The 23,861-nt window shown below is 38.1% G+C and overlaps 1 protein-coding gene across 1 annotated transcript in view; it reads left to right on the forward strand.

Annotated features, from left to right (window-relative positions):
- Positions 1–9,438: 9,438 nt before the first annotated feature.
- SEMA5A (sema domain, seven thrombospondin repeats (type 1 and type 1-like), transmembrane domain (TM) and short cytoplasmic domain, (semaphorin) 5A) overlaps positions 9,439–23,861 on the forward strand; it is a gene marked incomplete at both ends in the record, with an annotated part of 114,679 nt that continues 100,256 nt past the window's right edge. Inside the window, 3 exons of the mRNA XM_009878569.1 lie at positions 9,439–9,501; positions 16,734–16,832; positions 17,956–18,169. Coding sequence (XP_009876871.1) covers positions 9,439–9,501; positions 16,734–16,832; positions 17,956–18,169 — 376 coding nt within the window. The remainder of the gene's footprint in view (positions 9,502–16,733; positions 16,833–17,955; positions 18,170–23,861) is intronic.

Genomic DNA, 23,861 nt, shown 5'->3' on the forward strand with positions numbered 1-23,861 from the left:
CTGCCGGCCAGGGTCAAACCATGACAACTAGTATCCAGTGTAAACCACAATTAGAAAGCTAGGAGCTGTAGCATACTCATGAGGGGACAAATTTTTAATAAGGTATCATTTGGTGTAGGAAATCTCCTGATATCTGCAAAAAAGAAATAAGAACCCCATGACTGCATAGAAGTGCCTTATTAACAGTTGCACTGGTCATCCTGTTGAATGATTTTTATTTATCATGTTTTTATAGCTGCCTCCACTGAGCTTTCAGCTTCTGGGGAAAAAAATACCGAAATACATTATTGTTCTTCCAATGTAACATTCAAAGGGTTTCGAAAACAGGAAAAATGGAAAACGGGTTACAGGAGGAGAAGGGACATCACACATCTTGTTCAGAAATAAAATCCTTCTATTGGACTCCTTGTGTGAGATTGTTATTGTAATTTCTGTGTGTCATTGAAATTTAGGATATACTTTATCAACGCTTAAGGGCTCTGAGTCTAAAACTTGAGTAGAGCTTCCTACAACTGTCCTATGTCTGCTAAAATATGAGGTCAGCAGGGAGGGAAATAGGAGGAAAAAAGTTGGATGCGAGTTGTTTAGATGTGATGATGATGATTGTTTCAGTGACTTTCTGCTTTTCTAAGATTCCTTGTCAATGTGGAATGAGGTAAACATATATAACAAGGGGTATGTTTTTGCTTTAAGCAGCTGTTCTGTTGTCTCTGTAAAAACAGCCAATTATGACTCATTTGGATTTCAATGTTTGTCTTTTAGAAATTGGATATAAATGACCCACTCATCTCACATAGCTAGTACTAGGTTGCCAAATTCACTGACCTCCACTAATTAATAGCTTGAATGATGTTTAACATAACCTAGAGGTGAAAAGCTCCACACGTCATTGACATTACTCCAGACAATTCACTTGCGTCAAAACAAGACAAAAATGAACTGACATTCATGCTTTTTCATAGCCTCACTGTTATTTCAAATCTGTACGTCAAATCATGATTAAAAGTTGTATTATGGGCCTCCTTGTTCCCACTGCTGCTTCCATTGCAACTGGGAGTACATGATGTTCTCCTGAAGATGTTTTCATATTCTGAGCAGATATTCTCCTTAGTGCTGATGCTCCTGTTTGTCTTATTCTTGATTTCTGTATAATTTATCAGTGCAGCTACACTCCAGTGATTTTCCTAGTAGCTATAGATTCAAGCTTTCCCGTTTTATTAAGCATCTTTTGCTCTTTGTGTTTAATGAGAATTTTTCTCAGTCTGCTGGGTTGGGGTTTTTTTGCCTGTCTCCACAGCTCACATCATTATCTATGTGTTGATGACACTCATTTATGTGCTTCTCTACTTTTTTTTTTTCTTCTCCATAGTCTTGCTCTTTTGTGCCTCAGGTTATCTTAGTGTTTATCAAATTAGCTTCAATTATTTTTAAGTAAACATAACCAAAATAGAAGTTACTTTGTTTCTTCTTTCCCCGAGTGAACTGTCAGTCACTGCCACCAGCTCTGTTGCAAATGGTGTTTTTCTTTTTTTTTTTTTCCATTTTGCCCCATCTGCTTTCTATATGCCTTAGAAAACTGTGAGTTATCCTTAACTGGAAAGAAGAAAGCTCAATCTTGATTTTCTAAAATCACCTTTCTGGTGAGTCTACTTACTCTGTGATTTAATCTAGGGGGTTGAAGAGTGTGAAATTATGTTGAAATACCTTTCCTTTTCTTGAAATAATGAGAATCCTGACATTTTTCATATCGCTTAAGAACTTAAAACACTGTTTGTAAAAAAAATAAAATGAAATGTTGCATAGGGGGCCGGTTAGCTCAGTTGGTTGAGCGTGGTGCTGACAACACCAAGGTAGTGGGTTTGATTCCCATTCGGTCCCCATGTGTTGCCTCATCTAGTCAAGAGGTGGCGTCCCTGCCCCTGACAGAGAGCTTGAATTAAATGATCTCTAAGGTCCCTTCCAGCCTAGGGCATTCTATGATTCTATGATTCAAAAGGTCTTGGAGCCTACTAAAATCAATCTTATTTGCCAAAAAGCAGGAAGCACTTTGAAATTCAGTGTGCCAACACAGATGTTATATCTTAAAGGATTCACACGTGATTTATTCAATACATTAAATTTACTATATGTAGTAGAACTCCAGAATATGCATTAAAAATATGTTATGAAATATCATTCCTACCTGCTGAATGGCTGCCAAATTTGATAATGCAAGAACATTTTGGGTTTTTACACCTTCAGAACAATCGTGGATTCAATTTTCAAATGTCTATAAAAACTGTAAATGCCTCAAAACTTCAGACTGGAGCATTCAGAAATTTGAAAGTCACAGTGCAACAGTTGTGGGTTTTTTAACAACTCTCTGGGAACAGGATTAAAAACCCTAGTTTCGAACATACTAGAGTTTGGAGTTGCTAACTTCCAGGTTTGGAGCTGCATTTTCCTCTATAAACCTCTCTGTTAAATATAAATCAAGTGGATTTTTGGCAACATTTGGAAATCTTTGCAGAAGACAAAGAGAGTAGTGCACAGGTGGATGAATAAGTGATATTTGTGAGTATTCAGTCTTGGGCAGAATCTTGTGTCATTAAAGTCAGTGGAGTAGCCCAAAACTGAGCATTTTTTAAAATCTTAGTAACTCTAAATTCTTCTCTAATATGCTTACCTTTTTCTTTCAATCTTATCGTATTAATTCTTAGAATTTTCAACAACAGTTTATTTGTATAATCAACAAAATAAGCTAACTGAAACTTTGGCTACTTCATGAATTGTCAGGATGTGTGCTTCTCACTTTTTGTATATACTTCAGGCCAGTGTATTTGAAATAAAACTGACATCAGCTCCTTGAAGACTTATAAAGCTTTGTATTACTTGGTGTAAGTGTGAGACTATATCTCTATCAGGGGATCTCTGTTCTTATTGAATTCCAAACCCTGGAAAAGTCGAGCATGATTTGATGTTTATTTTCATATATTTCACATTGCTTACTTTTTAGGAAACTGTAATTTTCTAACTGTGGATGAACTATAAAAGCTGGTTCTAAAGAAGTGAAAATAATTATAATGTGATTCCCAGGAGAACTGGCTGTTGCATGTGGCAATTGGTGGCACGATACTGCTGTGACTGTAGCCAATTAGTGAAGTTGTTCGTATGGTGTTGGACTTCTTGTGTGAGCTGCTGGCCTATCGCTTCATATGAAAGCCTGAACCAGGGTGCCTTTAGCCCTCAGAAACCAGCTTTTCCTTTTTTGGTGAGCTAAAAGGGAAAGATGTGTTCAAGGGAAGTCCCTTTTTAATCTTTTACCCTAGTTTTTCCCACAGAGGATGTTCACTTTCCAAGTTGAGTGTTTGTTGGGAGCGTATTGGTAAGACAGGCAGCTCCAGCCACAACGGCTGCAAGGACGAGGGGTCATGACTCTGTGGAAAGCAAGGAAAATGGTTCTTCTGAAGTCTAGAGAGGTATAAATCTTTCTTAAGTGACTTTACATATTTGCTGGAAGCAAGGATGTCATTATACCAAATCGTGCCTTAAAATTTCTGGTAACCATCAAAACCGCCACTAACTCTGTGGCTGCTAATTTGCTGCTAATGTCTTGCTGGTATACTTCTCTGTGGCTACATTCTTTCTTTGCATTTATGATCCCAGCACTTTCTTTATGGCCTCTTTAAACTCAGCTTTTGGACTCCATCATGCATGTTCATTGAGAGCTAATTAGGCAGGCTGCAAGACGGTCTCGCCAAACAAGTCACAACATTTTGAAGCCGTTTCGTTGCTGGACTGATGTGAACAGCAAGGCAATATTACTCATGTTTGTTGACATATATCATTATGGTTATTGCCATTATACCCCAACTCCCTGGAGTATTGTTTAAATACATAAGAGATGAAAGCAAAGGGATAATAAAAAAGGAAATATCATGTAGTTGTTAATTTTTGGCATTGTGTAATTAAACCATCTTCTTTAATGTTGTTTTTGCCAGTATCTAATTAGCAGAGCCATCTGCCTAAGAAGTGCTGGACCATCTGTCTGGAATACTGTTCTGTGCATTTTTTGGTTCTTGACTGATTAACTTCTTTCTGTATGAAATGTAATAGTACATTCTGTTTCTACACTATGAGTTAGTTCATATACAAAAATGCATATGAATGTGTACCTGTCTACATGTGTATGTTACGAGTACCTGTGTAGCTATAAGAGCATATTTCTTCCAGGAGATCTGACTGTACTCAGTTAAGTGTGCAGCTTCCGCTCTAGGTGAAAGCCACAAGTTCTTTTGTTGACATGTTAAGTACAATTAATATGTATCTCACCTACCTCATTGTAATTGACCAGTCCCTTCTTGATTGTGTTTAAATTCCCTGTTTGCATTTACTGATTAAACTTATAGCTGTAGAAAGGGGCTACGTTAAAGCCAGTTGCTTAGGGTTTTAATTTTTTCCCCCTTTTGTATTTTGTAAGTTTTCTGGAAAATCATGGAATGATTTAGATTGGAAGGGGCCTCCAGATGTCTTGCCTGGGAGCTTACTTTGTTGCTGGTGTGAAGAGAACCTCTTAACAGTTATTTCTTAAATGGGAGGGAGCCCTGAGCATTATCCACTGCATCTACACTTTCCATGATTATTTTTTAGTGTTCTTCTAAGGTATTTGGGTAAATCAATTTAGATTGGAGATTTTCTTTTGGTTCCCATTAGAACTAATTTCTTAGCATTTATTTAATTTGCCTACTAAAGACACAGTAGGATAACTTTTAAGCAAGACATTTATCTTTCCTTCAGAGAAGTTACTGAAATGTGTTTGTTGTTCCAAGAATATGCTTAATTTCAATCCTGTAATTTTTAACTTAACGTAGATGGGTGTTGGATCTGTATTTTTCTTCTTTTTGAAGATAATAGTTTCATTATATAGCTTCAGTTGGAATTTATTTCTTCTCTGCCTGAAATTTCTCTCCTACTACTACCTGTTGAAAATGCAAGGAGGAATTTAATCAGAAATTTGTAAAGCACTCCAAGAACATCAATGATGTAGTATTTGAAACACTGATGCAGTTATTTACCATTGGGATTTTACAAACAGTTGGCCTGCCATCATTTTTAAATTTCAGTTTAAACTTAGAATTAAGTGTGCACCACAGTCATGTTTCTGTTCAGTTCGATATTATGTCAAATCTGCGTGGAGTTTTGTGGATTGTGTATTTTTTTAACTGAAAAAAACCAGTATGTGTTGAAAAGTGGACTGTGACTTTGACTTGGGACTATGCTAGGTCAAGTTCAAGTTGTACTTGTCAAGTTCAGTCATTAGGGTTGACCATGCTGACTTTCACAGGACTAAAACTCTCACTACAAACCTTTTGCACTGCTCTACTGGTGACCATTACCTAATTAAGTTATAGTTTTGTCTACTAGAATGTAGCTATGATGAAGATTGGGAAATTAGAAACAAACCTAGCAAAGGCATTAAATTTATAGAAGGTGCTTGAAATACCATATTGATAGCAGTGTTTGTAAAAGCCATGCCACTGTACATAGGGTCAGCTTGCTATCAGAAATAGACTGATGTGCTGCCTTAAATCCCTACTCCTTACCCTCTGCAGCAGCATTCTTTGTGGAGATGATGTCCTACCCATCCTTATTTTCTCTGGCACTAATGTTCAACTAACTTTTTTCCTCTTTCCCCAGGGTGAGCAAACTTGAATGTCTGTAATTTGGTTCAATGAATTTTGTTGCCACCTTAAATAGAATTATAATGTTAATAAAAAAGGGTACACAGAATGATGAAGGTTGTATTTTGCCATCTGAAAACAAGAGCTTCTTATTAAGGGATGTAGGAAAGAAAATATCCTAACAGGATAAACTTCAGTTCTGTTGGCCTTCATAGTGAGTCAAATAGCCGGCACAATATGCCTGTGATACTTGCACTATTCGTACAAACTTCATGTAAATATTAGCAAACAGTATCAAGCAGGAAAATATGTCAATTAATTGGAAGCAGTGGCCAGCAGCAACATCTTCAATTAAACCTGGTTTTGCCCTTGCTTTCTGAAATAACCCAATCCGTATGTGCCCATCTGTTCCTTCAGAATTAAAGCATTAAAGTCTTAATCTTCAGTTGACAAAACTCCCCACATTATTGTTATTCTTTTGGGATGTTTTGGCTTTATGTGCTGGATATTCAGGATGCATTTTTCTCCTCTTTTTCCACCTTGAGTTTCCAATCGGTCTTCTGCTTGTGTATTACCTCTAGGCTGTGTTAAGTATCTGAATTTCCATTTTGTGGAAGACTCCCTAAAATTTCTTGAGGATGAGAAGCAAAAAATTAGCTATATGTAGAAGTATTTGTCTATACCTGCTCTTTTCATTTAATCAACAGTAGGACATCTGTATGCATTACTGAGTTATGCAGGAACCAAAGTACGATGGTTTGAACTACTTGATTCTCTTTAGAAGCTTTAAAATATATTTAATTTGCAGCTCACTCTTTTATTGTCCAGCAAGAGAACCCAGGGCTTATAGTCTTACATACACTTGATTTCCGAGATGACACTGAGCTTTGTCGTCAGCGTGCCGGCACTTATTTCTTGCCCAGACAGGGTTACTCCTTTGGCATATGTTGTGATGAACAGGGTTTCCCCAGAGAGTTTGCCATTTGGTTAACTTGCAAGCGTATGTATTTTTATATAGTTACAGGAATTTCTTGTATTTAGGTTCTTCTATCTGCTGTTAACTCTGTTATCCAAAAATATTACATAGATTTTAATATTTAATATCTTGATTTAAAGCTATGCATTTTGTGGAATGCAAAGAAAGAGAAGAAAGTTTATTTTCAGTTATGCTAATAATGGTATTAGTGGTTTTGTGATGTGGTGGGGAAGTTATTAAGATTTGAGAGGTCTAGCTAAGACGATTATCATAATTAAAGAACGTTCAACTAAAAGCTTGCAGTCTGTTGTTGTTTCCAACTCACCACTTCTGAGCTAAGGTAATATTGAATGTTCCATTCCTGCAGGCTCCACTAAGAGCCATATCTCTTTATTGTCATGTTATTTTCTGTTTGATTCCTTCTTACAAGTGTGGCACTTAGCAAGATCCTTAAGGGGTCCATCCATCCAGAGATGGATACCTGGCTTTGCTAACATCGAAATGAGTGTTTTTCTTCGCCTCTTTCTTTTTTTCTGAAACAGTATGTAGACTGGGTTGCTGTGTTCGCTTGGCAGAGAACAAGGGAGCAGAGTGGGAGATACTGTCCCACTGTTCTCTCACTGTGATCAGAGCTAACAGATGTTCTGCCTGACTTATTCTGAATTTTCCTTGCATTTTATGTGCTTGGAGTTCCCAGATTCTACAACGATGACCTGCTTGCAGAGATACATTGTATGCTTTTCTAGATTTCATGGAAAGCTTGAAGAACTGCCAGTTTTGAATTTCCTGTCTCCAAAGTCTGTTGATTTTCTTTTCCAAAACTTTTTGTACATGAGAAACGTACTTAATTTTCTTGGTTTCTGACAATATGTAATTTTTGCATTTCCCATCCTTCTTCAACTTAATCTTTTATCATGGACTCAGAACCAACTGAAAGTTGGATGTTTCTTCATTGAAAATTGATTTATTGATAAACTTTTAATTGTTAATCCAATATTTTTATCTTCTTGCTGTTCATGCTTGACTTACTCTTATCCATTCAGATTTGGCAAAAACTTTTCTTCAAGCCTTCCTTTTCTGCACCTGTGTTACAGTAAATATTTCTACTCTGACCTCCTACTAGTAACTCTTGGGCTTCTCCAGGCATTTGAAATTTTTTATGTCATTTAAAGATAGCATGTTCAGTGTCAGTTACTAGTATCTAGTGCCATATAACATATAGGTTTGGGACATCCTAGCAGATTGATTAGGAACTTATGCTGGTCATCCAAGAACAGTCTTTTGCACTGTGACCTCTGTTAATTAAATAAATTGCTTTTTGCTTTAGGAAGTCAAACGAGTTAAGCCATTGCTACCTTTTTGTCTAACAGTGCTGCTTCTTTTTTTGTCTAACTTGCTATGAGATTTTGTTCATGCTGCTAGATACAATTTTTTTATAAATGCCAAGGTCTTTCACAGGTGGATTGTTCTAGAAGCTTTCAATCTATTCCCCAATATGCTGTAGTCATTCCTCTGCAAAAACAAACATTATAAATGAGAAGGTTTGGAGTGGAAGGAAGGAAGTGATGACACTAGTTTTTATAAGGTTTTTTTTTTTTTGTCTTAAATGAAAAGACTCATTCTTCGGCATGTTGAAACACAACTCAGAGAGTCCTGCGTTGTATACACTGAAAGCATGTTCCCAGTTAGTTTAAATAGGCTTTCATCCTTTTATTTTTAATAATTATAAAGTCTACTTGCTATTAATATAGTCTCTAGACAGGTACAAAAAATTACCTATATTGAATCTGCATGACTGGTCTTTCATTATTTCCTGGTAAATAAAAATGAAAAAGCTGTGGTTCCAATAATTAAGCAGCAGTGGTTAGTTTAGAAATATGAGTTCTTCCCAGTAAAACGTATAGTGCTTTGTGACATTTTTATCTAAATAACACGTGGATGTTCACTCTTCAGGTGAAAGAATGCAGAGGGATTTAAAATGCACTCTGACTACACAGCATATACAGTTGTTCAAATATGTGCATGTATTGGCACATAAACACCAACCATACGACCTGCTCCACTGAGCAATACAGTTCGTAAGTCATAGCTGTTGAGTGTTAAATATGGAAATAATTGGGGTTAACTCATGCAGAGAAACTGTAGTAATGCAGACTAGGCATTACAGTCCTGGCATAAATCTGTTGAAGCAGAGAGACAGCTTAAAAATGAGGATAAATCGCTTCTGCTTTGCAGTGCTCCATTTCACTGTTGTCTTGTATGTGTCTCCCCGCTGCTCCTTTCTCTGAATGGATGTTTTAGTGCTTCTGATTAGTGCTGCAGTCATACCTTGAGAGACTAAAATCTCTATTTGATGCTTGAGATAAATACCGCAAAACCAGCAACTGGGCACATTTTCCTGCGGCGCAATGTCTTTCAGCAGAGCTGACCTCAGATGTTGTGGTGATGCAGCCGAGCTCTGCTGGGATGAGAGGGTCAGCAATTCTTAACTGCTTATCTTAATAAGACTCGTAAGAAAGTGGCTAAATAGAATCAAATGTGATTGCGGTTATTTCTACCGTAGCGGAAGGTACAGTGAGTCATGGGGATGACCAGCTTCTCTTTGGATTACGACACTGAAAAACCAGCAGCAGCAAAACTGCATTTCTAGGGAGAAAAAGCTTCTAAGGCGATTATGGACAGAATGACCCACAGTTAATCATCAGTGTGCCCGAAGCACGTATCTCAAGCACGGGCTTAGGTAGCTCTGAGATTTATATTTTTGTGTTCCCCACATTTCTAACTAATTCCTGTTGGTTGCAGGCAGTGGAATGGCAATGTGATGAAGCTACTAAAAGAGCCTGTTACAGTAAAGGCAAATCAAAGGTAAGCATGAGACAGCTGTTCTGCTTTAATAAAATTTATGTGTTAATAGTAGGTGTAATTCAGTGTATAAATCTCTACCTTAAGCATTTTTACTGTCTTCCTTTCCGGAGAGTTGTAGGAAAGGAATCTGACACTGATGTATAAGCAAAGGAATATAAACCAATTATAGCGAACGTGTTGTGGAAGGTACAGTCACGTGGAAATGATCAAGAACTTCGGTTTTGAACAATTCACTGTTTTGACTCTACAACATGTCGTATGTAACCAGCTGTATTCTCCCTTCATTTTCAGTGCTGTAAATCCCAATGTAATTACTTTGTAAAATCTTCAATTTATTTCCTTGTTTGTTAGGTGCAATTTTAGGAACATTTGTATTTCATATCTGCTGACACTATGAAGAAAATAATATGAAATTCACTAACTTTTTAGACTTGGGACTTGATATATTTTTAGTATTCAGAACTGATTCCTTATCTGGCCATCTACAATTTTGTTTGTTTGGCACAGGTAAGTGCGGTGCTAAGATGGAACCTGTATGGATTCTGTGTTTTTCAGTGGCTGTTGTAAGATGAATCTACTTATCAAATTAACTATAAAAGCAGTTAGAAATTCATACAGTCTATGTCTGTAGTTATTATACTGTTTAATGGTTAAAGTTAATAGAGTTAAAACATAAAAGGAAAACCTGTCTAGAGCAATAACTACAGAAGATCACACTTGCTTTCAGTACCTAGATTTGGTAGAACATCTCAACATATTTTATTGATGTGTAAAAATTAAAAAAAAAAGCTTCAAAAACATATTCCAAATGCTTCTACCATCAGTAGAGGAGGAGTCTCTTCTGCATCATCATCTAATCACTGACTTTTTAACCTATTCCATTAAACAGTTCATTTCCAGCTTTTTTTGCTAAGTCCTGGAAAATAATGTTGCTCTATACCTTTGGCCTGTCCATTTCTGTTTGAGATTAAAGAGGGAGAATGGCCTCACTTCAGAAGCAGGGATGTGTTACACCATGAAGAGAGAAAAAACAGAATTATTTGTTAAAAAAAGCAAGTGTGATGAATGTGCACTGTACTACTTCATGCATGAAAGATGATTGTCTTTATGGAGGAATGTTTTTCACCATAGAAATGAGTTTACAGTACTGGGAAAAGGCATTAAAAATTATGTTGCCTTCTTTATCCATCTCATATCCCCTTCTTTCCATCTTAGTGTGAGAAACACTTTTTTAAGAGTTACTGGTCTCTCACTATTAAGGTGGAGGATTTAAAAGGTATATAGAAGGTGTTAATAGCTAGAGAAAAGAAATCAATTAGATTTTACTTAAAGATTTCTACCTTGAGTAGACAAATTCTGGCGACTCAAGTAATGTATGAAGGCTTTAATGACAGAAGTAGCATCTAGCAATTGTTCTGATCTACAACTTTACTTGTCTGTGGAGAGAAAAGGAAACTTCTGGGACTTCATACTTGAAGCAAATGTTTAGTTTTGTAAGTTGCAATTTCTCCCTGCAGCACTTATACTTCTTCGTGTTATATATCCTTGAACCCTTCATCCTCAGTTTTCAGATGACAATGCTCTAAAAGTGTGAAAACATTCTGAAGTGACAATGGAATATGACAGGTTGCACTGATCAAGGTGCATATGCAGTAGAAACTATCATGGTAGGAATGCAATGTGTAACTAAATGTTTATGTCTCTGTTTTACAGTGATTTTCCAAGTTTAAAACTGTGAGAGTAATATTCAGCTTGTCTGAAAGTCACAGTGCAATGACTGTGATCTAATACGATGTATGAAAGCAATGGTAAATTTGAGACTATAGTAGTGTACTTTCGAGTATTATGTTTACAATATGGTTTGTGGTGTAAAATCCACGTTCAATTCAACAATGCAGAAGCATATGTTGCTATTAAATAATTTTGCTGGGAGGAGTACTCAACACTGGTGAAATACATTAAAAATGGACCTTAATGTTGTACCTGTGTGCAGGTTTTTATTCATGCTCATCACACCCTTTTGAAGAAGTTGGTGATTTGAAGTTATGCCATCTCTGTAAAACAGTATATGTGCTATTCCAGTAACAACTTCTGAAATTGTTTCTTAGTATTGTTATTAGCTGGATAAAGATTTAGTGTTTCATTTGTATCCGTAGCCTTGATTGTCACAATCCAGAAGAGAAGTACAATCCCTATATTTCATTACATTCAAAGGTAATCCTGGGAGGAAATAACTCTTTTCTTCTTGTTACCATAGTGCTTTTTTTTTTTTTTCTGGTGTGCAGACTTTGTGACCTTAAAGCTTCATGTAGGAATTGCTGGAGAATGAAGAGATATTGACTGAGGTAACCTGCCCAGCTGGAATGACAACTATCCTTTTTGAACTTTTCATGCCTCTATTACTTTCACTGCTGTGAAAGGTTAAAATCAAAGAATAAATTTAAGGCCAGAGAAAGGATAGCCTAAACATGTGTATCTTTTATTGCTTTATGTTTAAGACTAAAACATGGCCACTGTACTCTCTTTAAGGAGGACTTGTGCATGCGGAGGAGAAAAGCATGTGATCTGTTGTGTGCTCCTCTTCCTAGTCAAAACCAAAAAAGCCTTCCTTGGAAAAAACTGAGAATTATCAGGCCAGAGGGAATTCACTGCAGTGCCACATAAAAAATTCAAGTTACTGTTACCAGAAAGATTAGTTGTTTGCTTGCTGTATAAATAGATCCAGCCTAAATTGGAGCGTTGCTGGGGGTTGCGTTTCTGTAACATTTCTCAGGGTGACTTCAGATTTCAGGGTAGACACGTGTGACTGTAGAGAAGAGACAGGAAATATATAAGGGCAGCCCAAACTGTGGCAAAGGAGAGATGAGGATTACAAGGATTGCCGTGGGTAAATTATTCATTCAAATCCTAGTTTCTCTTAAAGGTCTGCTGCCCAGAACAGCATGCTTGCAATGAGTTCAGGCATCAAAACTAAAAGTCAATTTGCTAATGGAGTGCCCTGAAACCAGAGCAAGCTTTGAACCTTGAAGTAACTCTGGTATTTTTAAGATAATGGTCTATTAAACAGAACTCTTTTTATTTCTATTTTTTGGTGGTGTTCTTGACAAAGAAACTGCACAGAATTTTTTTGCCTCTAGCTGTTAGCAGTTGTTGGTCTGAGGTTTATGCTTTAGGAGCCAATGAGGGAAAAGAGTAGAAAGGGAAAACATACAGGGACATCGGTCACATTTGAGAGTGTAATGCACACTTGACTTTTGAAGGCTGGTGTTTTTTACTGAGGCTTCAGACATTTATCCACTAGTTTAAGCTGTTGCTTAAAATAACTAGTGGCTCCAGGAGTGAACCAGACAAAATGATGTCCTTGTGGCCAGCATGCGTTAGCATTTAGAAGTCTAAAACACCACACATGATTAAAAGAAGAAATTTGGCCCTTCAGACTGGCACTTGCGGTAGGGACTGTTATAAAGGAAAAATATAAATAAGCATGGTAAAAATACAACAAACCAAAGAGAGATTAAAAAACCCCAATATATAATTGAAGTCTCTTATCCTTTGTTTAAGTTTCTAATGGCGCTGCATGTTTGCATCTGAACTTTCAATAAAAGTATTAAAAAATTAAGCACAGAAGTGTTTCAGATCTTAGTCTGTACAAGAAACATTGCTGCAAACGGATACACATATGCAGCCAGATTGTCCTTGAACTGTCAAGCTGATCTTAAAGTGGAGTAGCAACCTAGCCGGCTTGCCTACTGAATTGTTTCTGGTAGTTCTATTTTGTTTCAGGTATGCTGATCTAAAAGCAGAAAGTGCTGGCTAAATGAGTTTCTTTCTTTTAGAGATATTTTTGTAGGAGAGTACATGGCATAGACCTCAAGATGAAATTTAGAGGAAGACTATGTAAACAATGGCCACCAATCCTGCCACCAAACCTACCACTGCCCTCCAGACTAAAAAAAGCCTTTGGTTTTGAAGTCCTTTACATTCACCAATGCCACTTCTAAAAGAAACACCTTTTTTTTGTACATCTAAAAAGTGAACTAGCTGAGCTTGACCCCAGAGATGGAAAAATGATTCTGAACAATTCAAATGACTAAAGAACAGAGCCCTTTTTCAATATGTTTTTGGGTGGTGATTGTTTTATTCGTGACTAACTTTTTAAAATTTTGTTTTGTATTATTGTAGATTTGTCAAATGAAGAAATTAGCCAACTATAAAAACTATTCTTTCAGTTTTGATTCAGTTGTGCTGTATACCGCCAAAAAGTTAATATGAGGTATCTTATTTGCCCTGTTGCAGTATGGATTGTTGTGAAGTTGGCAGAGGACTTAAGAACATTAAGGACAAGAATCTTGTGAATCCCAGGAATGTCAGAGTTTAAAAAATTAACTTTATTTTTGAAGAGAAAGAGTGGGTGATCAGCACGCAAGTAATTTGGCAATGGCACTATTTCAGGGAGCTCTGGAATAGGGAGAGGAGAGATTGGATGGGTTGTAATGTCAGTACCCACTTACTTTCCTACACTTACATTCCATGGCTTACTGCAAAGGGCAAAGAGTAAATTACTGTGTTATGTGTTATGTTCTATGAACCTCCCTGAGTAGTCATCCCACAAAAAAAAAAAAAGATAAATTGCCTTTTTTTTTTATGTGGTTAAAATAACCTACAGCAAGGTAATGGCCTAGAAGTGAAATAAATATTTTTAAAAAGCTTACTTCTCCTCTCTGTTGTGTGGTTGCATATGATCTTTAAATTGGAGAGACATGGATTTGCTGGATGAACCACTCAGTGGATAAGGAGTTGACTGGATGGTCACACTCAGAAGAGTTGTGGTGAATGGTTCGATGTCTGAGTGGAAACCAGCGACGAGTGGTGTTCCTCAGGGGTTGGTATTGTGACTCATGCTGTTTAACATCTTTGTCAGCAAAAGGGGCAGGGGAATCAAGTGCACCTTCAGCAAGTTTACCAATGACACCAAGCTGTGTAGTGTGGCTGACGTGCTGTAGGGAAGGGGTGCCATCCAGAGGGACCTTGATAGATTTCAGAGGAGGGCCTGTACAAACCTCATGAAGTTGAACAAGGCCAAGTGCAAGGTCCTGCACTTGGGTTGGGGCAATCCCAAGCACTAAAACAGGCTGGGCAACAAGTGGGTTGAGAACAGCCCTTCAGAGAAAGACTTGAGAGTGTTGATGGATGAAAAGCTTGACATCTAGTTGAGAGGCGTCCCTGCCCATGACAGGGAGGTTGGATTAAATGATCTCTAAGGTCCCTTCCAGCCTGGGCCATTCTATGAGCTGGCAATGTGCACTTGCAGCCCAGAAAGTCAGTCTCATCCTGGACTGAATCAAAAGAAGTGTGGCCAGCAGATTGAGGGAGGTGGGTCTCTTCCTCTGCTCTGGTGAGACCCTGCCTGCAGTACTGTGTTCTGCTCTGGAGTCCCCAAAACATAGAGCACGTGGACCTGTTGAATTGGGTCCAGAGGAGGGCCAGGGGCTATTCAGCCTTGAGAAGAGAAGGCTCCAGAGAGACCTTATAGCGACCTTACAGTGCTTAAAGGAGGCCTGTAGGAGTGCAGTGATAGGATGAGGGGTAGTGGTTTCAAACTGAAAGAGAGTGGATTCAGATTTGATATTGGGAAGAAATTATTTTCTGTGAGGGTGATGATGCACTGGAACAGGTTGTCCAGAGGCATTGTGGATGCCTCGTGCCTGGAAGTGTTCAAGGCCAGGCTGGATGGGGCTTTGAGCCATCTGGTCTAGTGGGAGGTGTCCCTGCCCATGGCAGGAGAGTTGGAATGTGATGATCTTTAAGGTACCTTCCAATCCAAACCACTCCAGGATTCTATATTAGCTTCTCTCTGGTTGAAACAATAATAAGATGACAGTTTTGGTAAGTTCAGGATAAAGATATTGTGGTTTTACCCAAAAGGAAATAAAATCTTGATTCTAAGATATTTGTCACTTACCTTTAAAGGCTCAAAGAGAAGTCTTTAAAAGCTACATTTTCATGAGAGACTACTGCAAAGCTCATTTCAGGGGTATTTTTTTCAAAGAAATGGGGTTTTTTTCTGAGATTTTACAGAGTAGGGCTGTGAGGTTTTTAAAACTTTGTTTTCTGTGAGGAAAAATTGATATAGATAATAAATTCTGAGACTTTTCTCAGAACTCTTTAAAGTATTTTGTCCATCTTGCTTTACAGTCTATTTTGTGCCTTTTCATTTTATTTGGGATTGTATTTCTTGTCTTCCAGGATGAGAGTCTATTTTCAAGATAAACAAGCAATATATTTAATATAACTGTAGGCCACATAATGGGACTCTGCACCGTTACTATTACATTGATTTAGTTACATGATTCCACTCAGTATCTGTTAGAATTGCATAGCTGTATTTTCATGAGTTTTTTTAATGCTTGAGAGCATTCAAATGGAAGAGTCCAGGAACCTTTATTTTCACCAAGCATATTGTTGATTTTGTTCGTTTTATTAGATAGTGATACTGATTTTTGTTCAGGAGTTATGTTTGAATCTTCCCGACATACAGTTCTGGGAGATTTTTAGTATTTCAGAAAAAGGATTTCTTTCTGAAGAAACAGTAGAAATTGCTGTTGGTTTCTAGCTTCTGAAATGAGAGGAATGAACATCATAAAGTCTTCACACATCCTAACAGGATAAAAAAACATGTAAAATTATTCCTTAGAGGTGAACATCTGTGTATTGGAGTCATGAAGCTTCGGGAGAAACTTCAAAATAACAGAACCATCGATGCTTCTAATAACTCATATTGTTCAAATTACAAAACTAGTAGTGACAAATCTGCATCAGAACACTTCAAGAATTGTGTTTGTACTGGTTCCAATATACTCATGTTACTGACAACCCGTTCTTTCTCCTGTTTTCCTCCCAGTCTTCTCCCTGATCTGTCTTTGAAACAGCATCCAATCTGTTGAAACAGCGATGTATTATTTAAGTCAGCATCTATCACTGCACAGTTTAGCTAAACCTTTGAAATACACACTTAAAAGAAATCTTCAGTACTAAAGAGGTTTATTGTTATGTTAAGAACTTCTCACAAAGACTGATGGATGCATGTAGTTAGGATATTTATGTATATCACGATTCCTAACACATCAGGTATGCTCAAGCCTTGTTCCCCTAAATTTTCACGTGTAGACACAAAACAGTTGAATGCAAATCATAATTAGTATCACTGAATTTAGTCTTTCTCTTCATGGCAGGAGGAATGCCAGAACTACATTCGAGTGCTTCTCGTTGGAGGCAACCATCTCTTCACCTGCGGAACCAACGCATTCACTCCAATCTGCACCAATCGGACGGTATGACTTAAATGTTTTATCCCACCAGCTTGAGTCTCTGTTCTGAGTCAGCAGACTTAAAAGGCTAGTAGCAAGCCAAATAGGAGGGTTAACCAATGATCTCTTTTTGCAGTATTTTTCTCAACTGTGGGAGAGAGCATAGCTACAAGCAGCTCAGTTCCTCCAATGTGCAAGTTTCCATGAGCCTTACGTATTTCTAAGACTTCTGCCACTCTATCAAGTTTGGTTGGCAACAACTGGTTCAGTTATAAAGTGTAGTTGGGTAGCTGCAAACTATGTACATGTAGTTCTGGAGCAAATTAGAGTACCTGTATTAGTAATTTCTGACTGACCGGAATGAGAAATGTTGCTTGAGAAAATCTGTCATTCTTTTTTGGAAAAAAAATAGTTGTAAATTATGTGTATCAAAGAAGGAGAGTACATTAAGGATCAATAATAGTCATAAGAAAATCAAAATGTCACTGTTGGGACTAAGCTGGCTATTTATTTCAAAAGGGGATAGGCATTTAAATACAACGAATAGCCCTGTCACTAAAAAAATCCTTGGTGCATTTATTATATTTAAACCTCTTACACCTTTTTTTCAAATAATATATTAACTTCATACCATGGTTTATGGCTGAAGGTATTAGGGCTAATAAATCAGAGAGATAGTTGCGCTGAACTGGAAAGCTTCTGTTATTTAATCTCATTTTTCATGTGGAATTCTTCCCTAGAACACATCCACAAACCAAATAGATTAGTTTTTTCATTGTCTGACCATTTGCTACGGTGAATACCTTAGTTGATTTTGGCAATCACATCTGTTTTTCATAGTAACGATCCATGTAGAGATAATTATTTTTTCAGTTGCTTCTAATATAAAACATTTTAGGCATGGTGGCTGATTATTAACTTGCGTGTTTTACATACCAAGGTGACAGAAGCAAGATCAGACAATATTACAGTTAAACTTTCTATATGTGACAGCTTGAGATGAATGTAAAGTAAAAAAGTAAAAAAAGTACTGTCGTACAATATGAAATCTAAACCTGATGTTCATGGTAGGATTTTGCTCAGATTAAAGCAGCTTTGCTGAAATGATAATTTTCAGGTAATTTCAATCCTTTTCTCTCTTTTACAGTTAAGTAACTTGACTGAGATACATGATCAAATCAGTGGCATGGCTCGTTGTCCTTACAGTCCTCAGCACAACTCCACTGCTCTTCTCACTTCCAGTGGGGAATTATATGCTGCTACGGCCATGGATTTTCCAGGAAGGGATCCTGCTATTTATCGCAGTCTGGGAGCCCTTCCTCCTCTCCGCACTGCCCAGTACAACTCCAAGTGGCTGAATGGTGAGTGTTGATGGACCACGAGACTCATCTTTGTTTATCCCATGTTCTCCAGATTTATAGTCTTGGAATTTCATTCTGAGATTTTCGATGTTTTTAAAGTATTATTTGTCTCATTTTAAAATTATTTTACGTAATACATTATTTTGTTTTACTAGAATAAATATTACCACATTTAATTAATACAGTTGTAGTTTGTAGATGTGCACCTATATGTTTAAGTCACACTTGCGGGCATAGGAATGAGCTGTACTGTATCTCTCAGGTGCACTTACATGGCAGAGTCAGGCCAGAGCAGTAGCTTACCTTGAGCGCTCTTTTGTTGAGTCATTCAAAAACCTAACACAGAAAACAGTTTAGAATGGGCTGCATTACCCTGACTTTCCCTGCAAGTCTCAGCCTTGACAAGCAGAAAATGTTGTACTTTCAAGCTACTTAGGTGGCAGGTTGACATTTCTGAAGCTTATTATAGCCCAAGGGTAGGGACTAGACTGCAAAACATACCATAAAATTGTGTTGTAGCAATGACTCCTTGTCATGGATGTTAATCACCTGATGAGGTTTTCCAACTGGGAGAAGCTGTGAGCAGATAGGTATTCCTGAGATACAGCAGGGCCAGTTGCAATTTCATGTATTACAAGAAAGAAGCATATTCTTTTAAAATGAAAGTTATTATTTAACATGAAATATGAAATTATGTTTCTTTATTTACCCAGTAGGAAAAAACCCACATATTTTCATAACTCATGGTATGTGACACAACAGTCACTATTCCCACAGTTCATTCCATGTTATGATGAGATTATTCTCATGTTTGAAATTAAGTACAAATATAAAACCCTCCAGCTTCATAACATTCGGTCAACTGCAAGTGACGGACTTTATTTGGAATATTTCAGTTCTCATATCTGAATGCTGAACTGTGCGTATTTGCTCGGTGTATTTTCCTTGTGCAAAGAAGCCATCAGAAGTAGCTTGGAGAATTTTGTAACCTCTGAAGGTCAGCCAATTTTAGAATATTAATTAACAAAACTAAGCCAAACTACATGGAATATAGCAAAATTACAGCAGTGCAAAAGAAATGAGAGGGGAAAAAATGAACACGTTGTCTAGATATCCCTGTTCAGGCACCTTTTGTCCATACACCAATGGTACTGAAACTAATTCCGGTGCCACACCTGGGTGCTTGTGTCAAAGAGAAAAAACTCCTCACAGTGAATTTTCAGTTAAACAAGATATATTTTATGCCAAAGGGCACACTGAAGTCCCTCTTCAGGCTCCTCTAATTAATCAGGTTCACTGTATTTACATTTTGTTTATTTAAAGCTTCAGCTGCACCTATAGATTCTCTGTTAGAGCTGATTCTTCTGCCTCAAAACTCTTCAGAATTAAGTTGCCAGGAAAGTGTGGCTTTTATCTTTGGAGAGGAAGAGCAAAATGAGCTTTGTAATTGGAGCCAATTCAAGCAAATCAATAAAAGGCTGGAAGCAACCCAGTTACCTACGTGAAAGGGAGGAGAAATATCTTCTGGGGTAGGTAAGAGTTAGGGATTCGTCTGCCTGAGTTGGTAATTCATCTGCTTTTATGCCTGCTCATATATGACTCAGTGCCAGGAAACTGCATTAGTTTTTCAGCGCTTGGATGGAAGTGAAGATTTTGCTGCTCTCAGTGAGAAAGTAGCACAGATAATCCTACAAGAAAAGTAAGGTATCAGTTGGAATGGAAGCTTCCTAGTCAGTGTATTTTCAGCAGCAGTAGCTCACAGTTACTGTAATTCAGCGTTGTTTTATGTATGCATGTGCATGCACATGTGTCTGCAAATATTTTCAGTTCACAGTAAGTTTTTCTTTTACATCCATGTTTCCCTCAGAGGTGCAATGTTTTTTCCTCACTTAGATTTTCTACTCTGCGAATCATGTTGGACTAATTCAAACCATCTTGGGGGCGATGACGGTACTCTGAAATGCAGCTAATTATTTTGCTCCATGTGTTATTGCTATACAGTACAGACATTGTTGATTTTAATGACTAGCACACTTCTCAGTGTATTCATGGGTTTTCAGTGCCATCAGGCCAAAGGGATGTGCCTGTACGCTTAGGAAATCTGCTGTCGATGTTCACTGTGACTTGCAGTGAAAGGTCTTGACATGGGAAACTCTGAATCTTCATCACAGAAGAAACCTTTTTCCTAATCTTGACTGTTAGGAGATCTGTTATCACAGGAACCATGACATACAGTGTGGGAAGGGAAAAAAGAGCTGATATGTCATGTGGCTGGGGTGCGATTCCATATTACTAAGCTGTGATTTCAGCTTCTGGAATCACAGGTACCGCAATTAAAATAAATGTAAGTCAATGGCCTGTCTGAGCTTCCCCATTCATCGTTGTTCAGCCAGATTCGCATATTTATTATCAGATCCTGCCTTCTACTGAGGGCTTAATAGGTCTGAAGCAATCCACATCAGCTGAATAGATGTTAGCGGTTATCTTCATGTGTTATTAGTAACCGTCATTCTGGTCAGGGACTTAAGCTTAGTAAAGTATGGAGAAGCCCACCGTTGCCAGCAGGACTCCATGCTTTAGGAAGAAATTCTTTACTGTGAGAGTGGTGAGGCACTGGAACAGGTTGCCCGGAGAAGTTGTAGATGCCTCATGCCTGGCAGTGTTCAAGGCCAGGTTGGACGAGACTTTGAGCAACCTAGTCGAGTGGGAAGTGTCCCTGCCCATGGCAGGAGAGTTGGAACTAGATGCATGTGCAGAAAAAAGTAATGCTTGAAGTTAACTCAAGTGACTATATATATATATGCACAAACAAATGAACATACACTGCTTACCAGTAACTTATTCTTTAAAGTGTATTGTTCTGCTACCTATTCTCCTTTCTCTTTCTCTCTGAGTCTGTATGCAAGTATTTCTGTGCCTGAGAGAAATTATTTGAGGTAATACAACACACACTGAGGGTTGTGTCTAAAGCAGACAGCTCCTCCATTGATTTATTTTCCTGACCAAAAGCAATCAGCAAGACCTTGAGCTTCACCCAAATGCTCAGGCCAGTAAAGGGCAGCATGTTGCTAGAACATTTTAAAATTACCTTTCAGAACAAATAGTCTGCCTTAGCAGTCTGCTTTGAGCATTGTTACATGATAGCAAAGAAATAAAATATTTCATTAAGAAAAAAATACACCCCAATTTACAGCTGGTGTGCTATGTATTTCAGTCTCTTTAAGCCCTCAGTGTAACACAGGGTTTAAATCATAACCAAAGTTGACTGTTATAGTGTGCTTCTCATCAGACTTTTTTTTAGAGTTGATCTGCAAAGTGTAGCAGGAGCAGAATTCATCATCGTTTCCTACGGAGGACAGAGGTGAATGGAATAGTTTTATTTGTAGTCCACAAGCTGCAGTGGCTCCAGGTTGGCGAGGAAAAGCCACTGCTTAGACTTAAAACTTTTCTATATTCCAGCATTTACAGTTAGTAAAGTTATCGCTTCTTTCAGATTGCTTCTTTCTTGTATCAGATGTAGCCCCAAAACAGAAAAAAAAAATAAAAAAGAAAGTAATTCTTTCAGATAAGAAGCTTTTCCACCTGAGGAGAATAGAATTTTTTGGGTTGTTCTGATCTACTGGTAGACATAATATTATAATTTTTTTCCTTTTGTTGCCGTAAGCATTTGGTTATTAGATACTCTTAAAGTAGTTCTTCCTAGTTCATTTTCTTAAAAATGTTTTATTTAATAAAAAGCTTGTTAATCTAGAGCAGGTACTTTTAGTCCTAACAAGTAACAGTAAAAGTAAAATTCTTACAAAGGTGGTTTGGTTAGCAAGGTTTAATACAGCTCTGAATCCATTCCTATTATTATTTGTTAGCGTACTTTTGTTCTAACTCTTGCTGTTAGTAGGATATGTGGAGAGAAATTATCACCCAAGAACAAAAATTAATCCTTCCACTTTTAGTTTTAAGGATTAATAAAAAGCATATAATAATTCAGGGTTATCCTTTCAATTTTCTGTTTCATAATGAAATGCCTTGTAATTACTTAGTGCAATCTTTGCTTATTATGTAATATTTTATGTAATTCAGAACCCATGTGTAGTTCAGATGTGCAATTCGATCTTTAACTTTCAGGTAAGAGACCTGACTGAAAATATGCAAAGCACATGCGACCAGTTGCTGCTTATTTTGTAAAAAGATAAACAGTTACTTTCTTTTGGTTGTGCCACCCGTAAGATTGTTTCTGGTCTTTTGTGTATATCATCTTTTTTGTCAGTATCCTAAAATGGGAGGGAAACATCTGCTGGTTTGTAACTCATCCTTAGGCTTCTTCAGTGAAGCTGCTCCTAGAGGAAGAATTTCAGCAGCTGCATTGTGTTTGTCCTTTCAAAGCTGTACATCTTCTCCCAGATGGCAATGAGAGAGGGGAGCAGTAAGTTGATGCGAGATGGAGGTGCCTCCCTTGACTGCCTTTCTCCAATGGGAGACTAAGTTATTACAAAACACCTTCATAGCGTTTCCTCACCCATCTAAAATAGAATCATAGAATTATTTATGTTGGAAAAGACCTTTAAGGTCAACGAGTCCAGCCATCAACCTAGCACTGCCAACTCCACCACTAAACCGTATCGCTAAGCACCACAGCTACACATCTCTTCAGTACCCCAGGGATGGTGACTCAACCACTTCCCTGGGCAGCCTGTTCCAATGCTTCACCACTCTTTCAGTAAAGAAATTTTTTCTAATATCCAACCTAAACTTCCCGTAGCACAGCTTGAGCCCATTTCCTCTTGTCCTATTGCTTGCTACTTGGGGGAAGAGACAGATCCCCACCTTGCTACAACCTCTTTTCAAGCAGTTTGAGAGAGCGATGAGGTCTCCCCTCAGCCTCCTTTTCTCCAGGCTAAACAAACCCTCAGTTCCCTCAGCTGCTCCTCATAAGACTTGTGCTTGAATCCCTTCACCAGCTTTGTCACCCTTCTCTGGACCTGCTCCAGCACCTCAGTGTTTTTTTTGCAGTGAGGAGCCCAAAACTGAACACAGCATTTGAGATGCACCCTCACTGGTGCTGAGTACAGCGGGGCAGTCACTTCCCTGGTCCTACTGGCCACGCTACTTCTGATATAGGCCAAGGTGCTGTCGACTGGCTCACGTTCAGCTGGCTGGCAACCAACACCTCCAGGTCCCTTTCCACCCAGCAGCTTTCCAGCTACTCCCCCCCCAAGCCTCCCCAGCCTCCTCCCTGGGGTTGTTGTGACCCAAGTTCAAGACCCAGATGATAGATACAGGCAGCACTTCCCATGAAGGTGGGACTTTTTTCTTCTTACCTAGGAAAATTAGCAAGGTCCACCTTTCATTTATGAAAATACTAGGAGGCTGCTGAGGACAGAGCCTGTTCTTTTGTATCTCATCTAGCCTGCTCATGTCTGGTGCCAATCAGAGAGGCTGAACGAGGTAGGAAGAAATGCACCCCTGCAAGCAGATCATCTGTGCCCAGCTGTGGAGAGGTGTTTCAGGAGCATCAGCCTCATTAGTGCTGCAGAAAACTGTAATACACAGTGAGCCAAAGAGAATGAAAGAACTTAGAACTGAAATATATCTCAACTGGGGGAAGGTAGTAAAAGGGGGGAATTTCAACTAATATGAACACATGAAAAACATCATTCAGCAAAGAGAGGAGGCAGACAGAAATACTGGAAATGGA

Source organism: Apaloderma vittatum, unplaced genomic scaffold (assembly GCF_000703405.1).
Source record: "Apaloderma vittatum isolate BGI_N311 unplaced genomic scaffold, ASM70340v1 scaffold15561, whole genome shotgun sequence".
Classification (NCBI taxonomy): Eukaryota; Metazoa; Chordata; class Aves; order Trogoniformes; family Trogonidae; genus Apaloderma; species Apaloderma vittatum.